Source organism: Drosophila guanche, unplaced genomic scaffold, assembly GCF_900245975.1.
Source record: "Drosophila guanche unplaced genomic scaffold, DGUA_6, whole genome shotgun sequence".
Classification (NCBI taxonomy): domain Eukaryota; kingdom Metazoa; phylum Arthropoda; class Insecta; order Diptera; family Drosophilidae; genus Drosophila; species Drosophila guanche.
Genome location: NW_022995745.1, coordinates 5,456,424 through 5,468,155, shown reverse-complemented (window position 1 = coordinate 5,468,155; position 11,732 = coordinate 5,456,424). Strand labels below are relative to the sequence as shown.

General features: G+C 49.5%; 5 protein-coding genes across 7 annotated transcripts; 1 reads left to right on the top strand and 4 right to left on the bottom strand.

Moving 5' to 3' along the window:
• Positions 1-367: 367 nt before the first annotated feature.
• Positions 368-1,443, bottom strand: LOC117580792. The gene is made up of 4 exons (XM_034267488.1): positions 1,309-1,443; positions 1,191-1,252; positions 979-1,117; positions 368-914 (listed from the first exon to the last, which is right to left on the bottom strand). The coding sequence occupies exons 1-4, from the start codon at positions 1,341-1,343 to the stop codon at positions 836-838; spliced, it is 315 nt and encodes a 104-aa protein (XP_034123379.1). The 5' UTR covers positions 1,344-1,443; the 3' UTR covers positions 368-835.
• Positions 1,444-1,816: 373 nt separating this feature from the next.
• On the bottom strand, positions 1,817-4,307 carry LOC117581069 (coatomer subunit delta). The gene is made up of 8 exons (XM_034267944.1): positions 4,132-4,307; positions 3,980-4,019; positions 3,649-3,872; positions 3,169-3,578; positions 2,898-3,092; positions 2,519-2,832; positions 2,341-2,452; positions 1,817-2,269 (listed from the first exon to the last, which is right to left on the bottom strand). Exons 1-8 carry the CDS (start codon positions 4,132-4,134, stop codon positions 1,975-1,977), a joined length of 1,593 nt encoding a protein of 530 aa, XP_034123835.1. The 5' UTR covers positions 4,135-4,307; the 3' UTR covers positions 1,817-1,974.
• Positions 4,308-4,877: 570 nt separating this feature from the next.
• LOC117580732 lies at positions 4,878-8,557 on the bottom strand. Of its 3 annotated transcripts, XM_034267403.1 has the most exons (6): positions 8,445-8,557; positions 6,875-8,390; positions 6,461-6,817; positions 5,733-6,405; positions 5,404-5,661; positions 4,878-5,344 (listed from the first exon to the last, which is right to left on the bottom strand). In XM_034267403.1, exons 1-6 carry the CDS (start codon positions 8,490-8,492, stop codon positions 5,050-5,052), a joined length of 3,147 nt encoding a protein of 1,048 aa, XP_034123294.1. In that variant the 5' UTR covers positions 8,493-8,557; the 3' UTR covers positions 4,878-5,049. The 3 variants fall into 3 exon arrangements, with proteins under 3 accessions (XP_034123294.1, XP_034123293.1, XP_034123295.1); XM_034267402.1 differs by having other exon boundaries at positions 6,875-8,541; XM_034267404.1 differs by lacking the exon at positions 4,878-5,344 and having other exon boundaries at positions 5,478-5,661; positions 5,729-6,405; positions 6,875-8,556.
• A 143-nt stretch (positions 8,558-8,700) lies between these two features.
• On the top strand, positions 8,701-9,609 carry LOC117580735 (mediator of RNA polymerase II transcription subunit 18). Its single transcript, XM_034267406.1, has 3 exons — positions 8,701-8,900; positions 8,962-9,248; positions 9,307-9,609. The coding sequence occupies exons 1-3, from the start codon at positions 8,776-8,778 to the stop codon at positions 9,546-9,548; spliced, it is 654 nt and encodes a 217-aa protein (XP_034123297.1). The 5' UTR covers positions 8,701-8,775; the 3' UTR covers positions 9,549-9,609.
• A 109-nt stretch (positions 9,610-9,718) lies between these two features.
• LOC117580734 (peroxisomal targeting signal 1 receptor) lies at positions 9,719-11,617 on the bottom strand. The gene has a single exon (XM_034267405.1). The coding sequence runs from the start codon at positions 11,435-11,437 to the stop codon at positions 9,770-9,772; it is 1,668 nt and encodes a 555-aa protein (XP_034123296.1). The 5' UTR covers positions 11,438-11,617; the 3' UTR covers positions 9,719-9,769.
• Positions 11,618-11,732: the final 115 nt, after the last annotated feature.

Sequence of the window (11,732 nt, the reverse complement as noted above, 5' to 3'; positions counted from 1 at the left end):
GGGCGGGCGCCACATGCTGTCATACTACTTTCAAAATACATTTTATAAAAATCAAATAAGCCAATGCTCGTGGGCTGTTGGAATTTGCGGCAATTTGTCTGTTGGCACTTCAAGCTTGTGGCTTACTGTTTGCCCGTTGCATGTTGCATGTTGTCTGTTGCATGACAACAATGTATCATATTTTTCGGTTCGTTCATTACATGACGTGGGCGGCTCTGCATTTCCTGACGCTCCCAACCCGGAAGAGGAAAGCGCAGCGCAGCGCAGCGCATGATTGATACTCATAAATGGTGCTCAAGCTCAGCTCTTGCTTTCGACTGGCTTAACTGTTTGAGAATACTGTAAAATATAATTAGAATTGTGACAATTTCCAATGGGAAGCGTAGTTTCATAGTTTTAATTGCTATTGCACCAGCAGGTAAATGTAAATAGTTGCCAAAAGTGGCAACCTTTCATACATGAATATTCATCATCTGATCGATTTTATATATGGATGTGTATGTGTATGTGTATGTGTGTAGGATTGTATGCGTACTGACTTTAAGGCTTAGGAGTGTAAAGTGCATTATATATATGTATATATACACATACATACACATGATGTGGGGTATTATTTTGCATCTACATCTAACAAAACACACAAAAAAAAGAACTATAATGATAACAAGAATTAAGAAAATGAAGAGAGCCACGCCACAAACTGGCACTGAAACACTTTAACAAGCACGCTAGGCACGCAAGCGACTTTTCCTCCTGTGGCGAGTCCTGAGTCCTTAGTCCCATTCCGATGCGACTGGCCTGAGTATGACGTGGGGCTGCAGCTCCGACCTCCGTGCTAATCGCTGGCCGGGGCAGCTGTGTGCTGCTTGTAAATGATGCCAGTTATCTCTCCATTCCTCTGGATGACGCATCGCCTGTGTAGCGGGGCGGGGGAGCATTCAGTCGGTTGTCGTGTGTGGCAGTTGCAAGGGCACTTACCTATTTCCGCTGTATAGGCAGATGGTTGGATGGCGCGCCTCTGGTTGAGTCGAAACCGCACTTTTGGGCTCCAAAGCCGCCACCTGATCAGATATGGCCATGCCGATGCCAGAGACATTCGGGTTGATATCGCCTTTGGCTGTAAGGCATTAGTAGTCATCACCAGACTGCTATAACTATGTTTACATGGATGCGAAGGGATTTCTACTCACCGCCCAAACAGAGACCCTGACGATTGGCCAGCAGAGCGCCCACCGTATCCTGCTGTGTGACGCTGCAAGAAGAGGGTTGATTTACTTTTAGGTTATTAGTATTATCCGGATGCCATACATATCGCTCAAGACTTTCTCCAGTTGGGTTTCCATGGGATGGCTACACTATTTGACGGTTTTGTCGAAAAAAAAACAAAGCAAAAACCAAAACAATGATAATTAGAGATGTTAAGTAATAGTTCACAGTATCGATATGCAGGTGATTTTGATATTACCTATCGTTGCGCAGGGTATCGGTATTTTTATGCGATAAGCGTGGTTTGCACAAAATACCAAAAACACTAAAATATCCGCTGTGGGCGCCACTTTTGAGTCTATTCAAAATTGAACTCTTTTGTGTGGCTATTTATTGTTTATTCATTTTAATACGGATACAAATACTCGTAATCAAAAGAAAACACTTTTCAATCGCCAATTACAACTAATTACCATTTGTTTATTATAATTTTGCCGTCTGCATGGGAAATAAGAGTGCAAAATGTTGCGGCAATGCGTTGCGTTTTGCTAGTGTTGAATTTTGGGAATTGCTCTGTTGGGCCGGTCGTGTCTTTGAGAAACCGATCTCCGCCAATTGGACATTTAAATATATTAAAAGTAATCTATAACATGTTGTGGAATCGAATTGAGTCGAACATTTCGCGCAAAAGTCGCTTCGAAAAAAAACGTAGAATGGATTTCTAGGTGTATGCATTATGTACTATTACTCAGGCAGGCATGGCGGGACCTACACTATCTCGTACTTCTCCACAAACAATATGGATTCGCTTGAATACTTGACCGACGCCTCGCTGTCCACCTGGATGACATCCTGGGCAATGACGCCGGCATATGTCGTCTTCGAGACGAATGACACTTGCAAGGGGAAGAAGTCACCCGGAATGGATGCGTTGCAGCTGAACTCCATCGAGCCCGACTTGTTGGCGGCATCGATTATGGGAATGTGCCACTGCAGAACATGCTTGCGTGCATCATAGTTATACGTGCCATCATATTCGGCCACCGTCGGCTGTACATTCATCCTGCAAAGGCAATTCGCAATCAGAATTATATTCCACTGAACGTCAGTCCACTCCAGAATTATGGTACTCACGGCAAGGGTATTATAATGGCCACATCCTGCAGCTCCAGATGCTGTGCCTCCAGTTCGTATTCAATGTTCACATCGCAGCCGCCCTCCCCATTGTCCGAGGGCCAACAGTTGACTGTGAAAGCGAAACAGATGCATGAATAAGAGCGAGATAGCGCGGTAGGGGCCACCAGCCACTTACTGGTTAATGGAATGGCCGTCTCATCCTGTGAGACAAAGCGCCATTTGAGGACACCAACGTCGGTGTTCATGGGGAATGGCTTCGCCAGATTCTTAAGCCCAATCATGCTGCGCGCCTTGAACAGCTCCTTGTCCACATTTGGATGCGTCTGCAGCTGCAGGCCCTGTGCGTGGCTGGGGGACAGCTTCAGCAAGATGCGTCCGCATGCCTCGTCCGTGATGCGAAGGGTCAACAGGCCGGAATTCTCAAACTGCTGCACGCCGCCATCGCGTCCCAGACGCACCACCAGCTTGTCTTCAATCTTCAGATGAACGCTGAAATGAGCGGAACAGAAGCAGGTTGAAGGGTGTGTGTGGATGGGTGTGTGTTTGGCAAATACCTTTCCTTGTGAATGTCAGCGGACATGGCTGCCTTGGCCGCAGCACTGGCATTAGTCGCTGATCCAGAGCCAGTGGCAGCTGCTGCTGGCGCCAGATTGGCTATCTTCTCGCCCTCGCTCTTCAGTTGATCGACAAAGCTGTCGACATCCTTGGACTTGCCACCCAGCTTCAGTGCATTGCGCGATGATGGTTTTCTGATGATGAATGAGAAATGACAGGACCGTGACAGACAGGAATTACTTGACTGCAAGGCGAAATCTCTCCACTTACACTGTCGCCTTGCTGGAGATTGGTTTGCTGTCCAGCTCAATGGATGGCGCATGGGCGCTGCTTGAGACGCCACTCATGCCGCTGCTGCCGAAGCTGTCGGAGCTGAAGCCACCGCTGCGACCACTGAAGCCGCCCATCGATGGACCGCCACGCTTGCTGGCCTCCATGCGCTGACGTTGCAGCTCCTTGGCCTTTTCGCGCATCTTCTGGCGTGCCTCACGCTCCTGGGTCTGGCGCACTGCCTGATAAACCTTCTCCTCGTGCGAGTCCATTTCCACAAAGGTCTTGATCTGGGCCAGATTGACGCTCTCCCTGTAGCCGAGGGCCACAATCTCATCGAAGGCAAAAATCAAATTAAAAGCATTCTCCACAATCTCCTTCTCGTCCAGCGAGTGGCTGTACTCTGGGATCTACGATTATCACATAATAATAAATAAATAATCATTTATCATCTCATCCTACGGGTCACATTCCACTCACCACTTTGGAGAAGAGGCGCAGCGTTTCCAAGTCCTCCAAAATGTTGCTGGCCTTTGTGGTTATGAGGAGCATGTAGAGCTTCTCCATCGGCTGGTAGACATAGCGCACAGAGTCCGTTTCCACGTAGGTGTGCTGCTTGCCGGATGTCATCAGTTTGGGAAAGGCGGCCAGCAGACCCTCGATGCGTGCCTTCGTCATCTCCACGAACTGACGTGACAGTATGACTGCAAGTGTGTGTGGCAAGATATTGGTGTGTGTGTGTGTGTGAGCAGAGCATTTAGGCAATGCATTGAATATATTTTAAATGTTTTATGTATGTTTCTGGACTTACCTTTGCCATTCTTTGTGCAGACTGCCGCAGCAATGAGTACCTGTGGGCAGGGAATTTCGGAAAGATTAGCAACGAAAATCGCCGACGTATACGTATTGGTCGGTAGTCGGTGTGCGTGCGTGTCTGTGTGTTTGTTCGTCCGTTTCGCTTACCATTTTCGTAGCGCAGCAGTTGAAACAGTCAGCCACAGAACAAAAGAATCTTCAAGTGCCTGGCTTACGTCTGGCAGAGTAAACTACAATTAATTTGATTTACGAGACGATGGAAACAATTTGTTTTCAATCAATCCGCCGTGTAGCTGACGTGTTCGGGGATCAGTGTGACCGCGCTAGTATCGAATATACCGCCTGACACTCAAAAATATACCGAAATAAACCGTGAATATACCGAGGAATAAACAAACTTAACCTACTTAGCCCAGTTCTATTTAAATAATTCAACACATTGAGTAAACAACCTAAGGGAATGCCATCTGTTAATTTAGATTGTAGATTCATCCGGTCTCTCCACATTTAAACAAAAATTGCAATATTCGTGTGTGTTCATTTAAATACCCACTGGTCGACCATGGGTTAATCTCACTCTGTTCAGATGCTAATATCCTGAATATTGATATTCGCCTTAATATTACGAGCAATCTAAAAGTCTCAGCAATGGAAACATACATTTACCGTCTTTATGAATCAATTTTTCACAAGATTGTCTATTATTTCAGGGATTCCTTTAATTGATTTGTTTAAAAAATTGTTTTTTTACAACAGGTTGAATATTGCCAATTAGCGACGTTCACAAAATTAGCAATATTTTTGTGCGATAAGCGAAACAATAAGCGGCAACATACCTTTATTTTCAAATTAGCAATATTATAGTTAATATCTGCCCTTTTGAAACACAATAATGGTACTTGAAATGTTCTATTTAATGCTCATTCCTTTCCTTGAGGGAGCGTTGCAAGCGTTTGTTTTAATTAATAAACAATTAACAAATATCTTAGCATAATATATGAAGTATGTACAATGAAACATGTATGTTTATCTATAGCTAGTCTCCTGCTAGTTTAGGTTTGAGAACTAATCATCTAGGGTCAGTGTGGCAAGTGACGCTGTCGTTTGCTTTTCCTCTTGGTCCTTTTGCTTGGCATAGGCAGCACTCAAGAGAGTCATGACTTCCTTGTGCGGCACATTGGCCTGCTTGTACTTCTTGAAGTTGTCCTTAACGAACTTTGCAAATCCCTTGGCCTCGCCCGCCGGCTGTGACACGATATTCCCATGCTTGTCCTTTTTGTTCAGCAGCAGAGTGATTTTTCCCTGGCACTTACGACAGCGCAGATACTCCACCTTGCGAGATCTGGAGTGGGCGTTCGAGCTGCAAGAGGGGTTAGAGGTCAGACCGGAGAGCAAAAAGAACTTAAAGAGAGAACTTACTCCAAATTGCAGTTGACACATCTGTAGGTGTACTTGAAATCAATGCTGTAGCTGTGGCAGACAGTGATGGCGGGCAGGTCTGGATACTTTTTGTTGGCACGCTGTGCCCAGTTCTTCCACACTCGTCCGTGTCCACCCTCGCTGTTGAACACCCAGGTGGCGGCATGGCACAGCTCATGGATGAGCGTGCAGCGTAGCCTGTCGGCTGTCGTCAGCACCTTCACGCTAAGCTCGATCGTGCTGAGGCGTTGCGTGCTTCTGAAAGAAAAGAAATTCAAAAACGATTTAGAGGCCGAAGCAGCGGCTGACTTTAGCTGCGTATAACCAACTTTCTCTTGTTTAGGCAGCGTCCAGCCGTGTTGCGCAGCCGCTTTGACCAGGTGATGGGCACATCCAGCTCATTGTTGAACACATCCGCGTTGAACATCTTGTAGAGGCGCTCGGCCAGTTGCTCCTTGTTTTTGGCAAAGTTCTCCCTGTAGAAGAGCGCTTCCTTGTCGCTGCACTCGCGGGGCACGGCTCCTTCTAGCGATTTTAGGAAACTACATTTGGCATCGCTCCGCTTTAGTTGCTCCTTCAGTTGCCGGGCGCTCGCTTTGCCGCTGTCTTTGATCGCTTTGCCGCTGTCTTTGATTGCTGTCTTTGGTGCCAACAGCTTCAGAATCGGACTGGCCTCGGGCGTTGCATTTGTTTTCTTCACAATTCCCATATTCTTCTTGACCTCTTGCAGCCGCTTGTGGACGGGCGTGCCCGGCAGATAGTCATCCTCCAGCTCGTCCAGCATATCCAATTCCTGGGCTCTGCTCACAATCGCAATTGCCTCTTTTTCGGTCTCGTAGCCAATGTTTGGCCTGAACAAACGTCGTCGTGTTGGCCCCTTGACTGTGGGCGTGGCTGGTTCGATCTCGGCGCTGGGTTCTATGGGCGTGGCAGGTAGCTTCGTTTTCGTAGCAGCGCGACAGGAACGCAGAATATCGTCAAGTCGCCGATGAGTTTTGGAAGCTGTTTGGAACAGTTTAAAGTCAGACAATGTCGAACTGCGGCTGTAGGAACTTACATTGCGCGTCCTCATCAGGGTCGCTTATCACCTCAACCTCATCCTTGCTCAAATCCAAATACGTAATATCGCCCTTTCCATTGTTGTCGTCGGCAGCATCGCTGCTGCTTTCGGTGTCGCTGAAGGTTGCATCCGCATCCTCGTCGTCGGAGGCATCTGTGCCGCTGTCCGTGTCGACCAGGGCACGCCAGCGATCCTCATCCACATGATTGGTGCGTGGCGTTGGCTGTGGCTTCCGCTGTGGCTTCCGCTTTGACTGTGGCGATGCGGCACGAGGACGCCTCTCCGTCTGAACGGCACGCTGCGGCAAGCGAGTGGAGTTCAATGGCGTTTGATTGGAGTGCAGCGTTCGCTTAACTACAATAAACAGTGGACTCAATTATGAAGCTAGTTAGGATTAGTTACAGGACCTACATTGACTGAAATCAGCAAGAAGACTCTCATTTGGCTGGTGTACACGCGGTGCCGGGCGGCGTTCCTTCTTTTTCTTGACTGTTGTCACGGCTGTGGGTACTTGAAAGTTCTTCGGTTTGAGGTGGGGAGTCTTGCCGCCGCTGCCACCGCTGGAACGCTTCAGGGTGCGTATAACATCGGGCGTTTGCCAGGCTTTGCCGTACAGCTGATTCAAGAGATTCTCGGCCTGTGTGAGGAACTGCTCATCCTCGGAAGCGTCGTTTGTGGCTAGCATGGACTTTTGATGCTGCTCCTCTTGACGTTGCTGCCTCTGTGGCTGTTCCTCATAAACTTCTTCGGCTGCTGGCAAGGATTGGGTGGCTTTTGGCGTTGGATACGGCTCGTCATCTTCCTCGTCCCCTGAGCTCGATTCGACGGCTGGTATGTGTATCTTGATGTTTATCTTGGCCGAGATATTGATGCTGCTCACTTGAATGGCCGCTGGCTCCTCGCCAGATGATGTGGAGGCTGAGCTCGAGCTCGGTCTCGGCGGCGTTGGTTCACCCTCGCTGCCTGTTTCTGGTATCTCGATGGATACATCGGGTATCGGTTCGTCTTCGTTGAGTGTCGAATCGCTGGAGCAGAGAGTGTTCACTTCGGTGTCATCATCCGCCAGCCGCTTGCTGCTGCTCTCCACGCGCGCCGCATCCTCTGAGCTGAGCGTGTTTAGCTCTGTGTCGTCATCCGCCAGCCGCTTGCTGCTGGCCAGGCCGGCCAAGTCCGCAGAGCAGAATGTGGCCAATTCTGTTTCGTTGTTTGCCAGCCGCTGGCTGCTGTCTATCGGTCTGGATGGCATCCAGTCCTCGTCGGTTGTGGCCATCGACTCTGTGTCGGCATCGGCCAGCCGTGATCGTCGCCGGGCGGAGGACAGGGGCGATGGTGTCATCGGAAACTCTTTGTCCCCCATCTCGCGGCGTTCGTTTGAGACGTCGCGCAGAAATGCCTCAATGCGCTGCACCTGATCGTTGGTCAAAATGGGAGCTGCAATGGGCTCCTGATGTGGGTCAGTGCCCGACATGCGATCACTCACGGCCATGCTCTCGGGCGGTGGGGCCTCATCCTCGCTGGAGTCCGATATGGTAATGCAGGAGGCATCACTGTCGTCGTCATCGTCGTCGTCATCGTCTCCTCCCTCCTCTGTCGTTGACGAGATGCAAATGGATATCTCCGGCTGGGGCACCCTCTGCTCCATTGTCAAGTTGGTCACCTGCGTGGCCAGTGCCTCCACATCCACAGGTGTCTGACTGCGGCGGGGCTGTGTGCAGCCATCGCCGCTCAGCTGCAAAGCTTCCATATATTCCGAGCCTTCGATGTCGGGATGACCGTTCTCGGCGTCATCTTTGAGTGTGTGGCTTTGGCCCATGTCGCTGCTGGAGTCGCTGCGTAGCAGGGGATTCTCACTCAATATTATTTCTTCAGGCGGCTTGGGCTCTGATTCCTTGGTGCCCTGCTCTGGCTGCCCTGGCGGTTGCTTTTTCTTATGGGAGGCTAGCGTTAGTTTGGCGAATTTCTTGTTGAAGGGCACATTTACTTTGCTGGGGTCAATCGTGCTGAATAACTTATACTTATGATCCGCCATTTTGATGGCGTCGTTCGATTTAACTGTAAATTTTAGCAGAATATGCACAAAATGCAATCGCCAATTACGCCAAATACAAATACAAATACAAATACAAATCCAGTCCGCGTCTCTCGCAGCGTTGATGTTTCGTTATCGTGAATTTTTAGTATTTTCTATCGGTAGAGTGAGGCTAGATACATCGAGACCGGAAAATACGATGCTATCCAACACTTGCGTGAAACAACCAAACATAATTCAACTTGACTTTTAATTGCAAAAGGTTTAAACTTAAATATAAGCTATGGCGGCTGTTTCGTCTGCCCGCGAGTCACTGTCACACGCCCTGAACAATCGCTATCTACCCAATCTCGAGTACTTGCTGCAAGGATCCATCTTGGACTCGGCCGTCGAACATCTAATGCACCGGTAGGAGGCACAAAAACTAAATTTAATGGGAATTCTATTGAAATATTTGCAATATTAACAGTCTGAAAGGCCTTTGCGATAATGTGGACACATCGCCGGAGACATTCCATGACCTAGAGGTGTGCATGAGTCTGCGGCAACCCAACTCCAATCAGCCGCTTATGCTTCGTGTGCGTCGTGCCTTGGGCCGGGATGTCCCCTTCCAGATGCGTTATCTCGGCCAGCCAGAGGTGGACCAGCGTCGCCCCACATTGGTGCGCAGTTGCATGGACTGTGCCTGCTCTAGCAGCATTCTGGAGTTTCTCACCGAAATGGGATTTCGCTTGGAATTCGAATACATTGCCAAGGGTGAGTGGGGAGGAGGATGCAGCAAAAGAAAAAAGTGACAAAAAATATCATTCCACAGGCTACATGTTTCGCAAGGGTCGCATGAAGATTACAGTCTCGAAACTCATCAAAATCGTACCCGGCAAGCAGCAGGACATGGCCAATGAGCCAATTTCCCAGAGCTACATTGTGGAACTGTCTGTGGTGGCGCCCACGGGCCAGGAGAATGTCGGCGAAGAGATGCGCGTGTTTGCCGAACAACTAAAGCCGCTCGTGCAGCTCGAGAAGATCGACTACAAGCGTCTGGGTTCCATGCCCTAGGCCTAATGGTAGCATCCACAAATGTTAAATGTATCATTTAATATTTTATTTCTTTGAGAAACTTAATTAACTAGTCCATAGAAAATAGACATCAAAAATATAACTAACTCTCCGAGATGCCCGTGGAAATGTTAACGAAGATGCGACAGCTTTGGGGAGTACATGCAAAAAATATACACAAATAAAAAGAAGAAATAATGGACTTTTAGTTCTCATATTCGTTAGTCCTGGAAGGCTTCGTTGAGTGCGGCCAAGTTGCGATCGCTGACATGACCCTGCAGGTCGCTGCGACCCATTAGGGAGATGACCATCTTGACGGTGCTCCAAATTGATTCGGACATTTGGTTCTGGCCACCGCTGGTGGCCTCCATGGCCGCATTGGTCAGCTCGCGGGCGGCATTCGTGTGGGCCTGCATGGTGAGTGCCGTCAGTAGATGCTCCACCGCCTCCTTGTAGGCCTTGAGGTTCATGCAACAGACACCGACATTGTAGCGGACGCGAATGAAGCCCGGCTGCAGCCGCAGGGCATGTTGATATGCCTCAACGGCCTCGACGGAACGCGAGCCGTTGGCCAGACTGGCGCCCAGACGGTTCCAGGTCTTGGCATTCTGTGGATCCTTTTGGAGCGCGGCTTGATAGCAGTCAACGGCCTTGTCGAATTCCCCCGAGAGATTGTAGAGCACGCCCAAGGCCTCCTGTACGTCGGCATCCACCTCGGACGGATTTAGGCGAACTGCCTCCAGGTAGATCTGCTGAAGATCTCTCAGTTTGCTGGATCCAATCAGGGAGGAGGCCAGCGAGGTGCCCTCGAATTGCAGCTCCGGATGGGCGGCTATCAAGTGCTGGTATTTGGGATTCGCCGCCAGCCAGCTGGACAGCATTTTCACAGCATTATTTTGCAATCCCTCGTTGGTGTAACACACAGCCAGCGCCATGAGCACCTCCTGATTCTCGGGCTGTAGCTCCAGGGCACGTTTCAGTGCTGAAATGCTATGTGGATCCATTTCATTTTCGGCCTGCGAGGTGCCCAGCAGCTGCCAGATCTCAGCGCGTTCTGGCTCCTTTTTGGCGGCCACCTCAAAGCAGAGGACAGCGCTGGGAATGTCACCTTTGGTGAGGTACTCTTTGCCCTTTTCGAATGCATTCTCCAACTCGGACATGGGATTTTCCTCGGCAAACTCGTACTCCTTGTAGGCATCCAGATTCTCGTTGTATTCCGAGAGCCAAGGGTGCTCGTTCTCCTCGGCCAGCTTCTGCCATTCGTCCTGCAAGCGCTGCCAGAACTTCTCGTTGAAATTGGACGCTGTCTGCTCCTTCTGCTCGGTGCTGCGTTGGTAGTCGACGATCCAGTCCGCCACCGACTCCCCCTGTGCGGCCCTGGGCAGATTGTCTGTGATAATGGTTTCCATGGCAGAGTCAAAGAAGGGATCCTGCTGGGGCGGACCTGTGATGGCCATGTACGGCTGACGCGCCATAAAGTTCTGGCTGCTTATTAATGGCTCGTCGAAGAATTCCTGCGCCTGCATCATTTCCTGCTGCTGTGGGTGCATGTGAATCACCTTGTTGGGCAGTGCAGGGGCGAGGCCGCGAGCAAAATCCTGACTCCATTGATCGGCCTGATGCTGCTGAAGGTGCTGCTGAGGCGCTCCATTAATGTTTATGTCTCGCATCTCCTGCAGCAAGGTGTCCATTTGAAAGGATTGCGGAGGGGCAGCCACCTGGCCCAGAAACTCATTGATGAGCTGCTCATCGGGACGGGTGCCCCTCTCGAACTGCCTTTGAAGAAAGCCCTCGTCTTTGTGCGCTACATCGCGGGTGAATTGGCCGCCCAGCTGCATCAGCGGATTGACTCCGCCGCAATCGCCTTCGACCAGTGGACGCAACGACATCTTGGAGCTTACTGGAGGATATCTGGGATGATGCTACGTAACTATGAACAGCCCTCTTCTAAGATAAGAACCAAGGAGGAGGCCGGGGGCCGCTACAAAAGCAAAAGTCCAAATGTCCACAAAAGATTGTAAAGGTAATCAAGTTGCAGGTGTGCGGAGCGTTTACCAGTACTGATTACTGATACACTTTGCAGCACTGATCACAGTAATTACATATTTAGATGGTCACTAAATACAGACTTTCAAGTATCTATTATTAAGATTGGTAATTTGGATTTGTAGCTACTTTTACTTT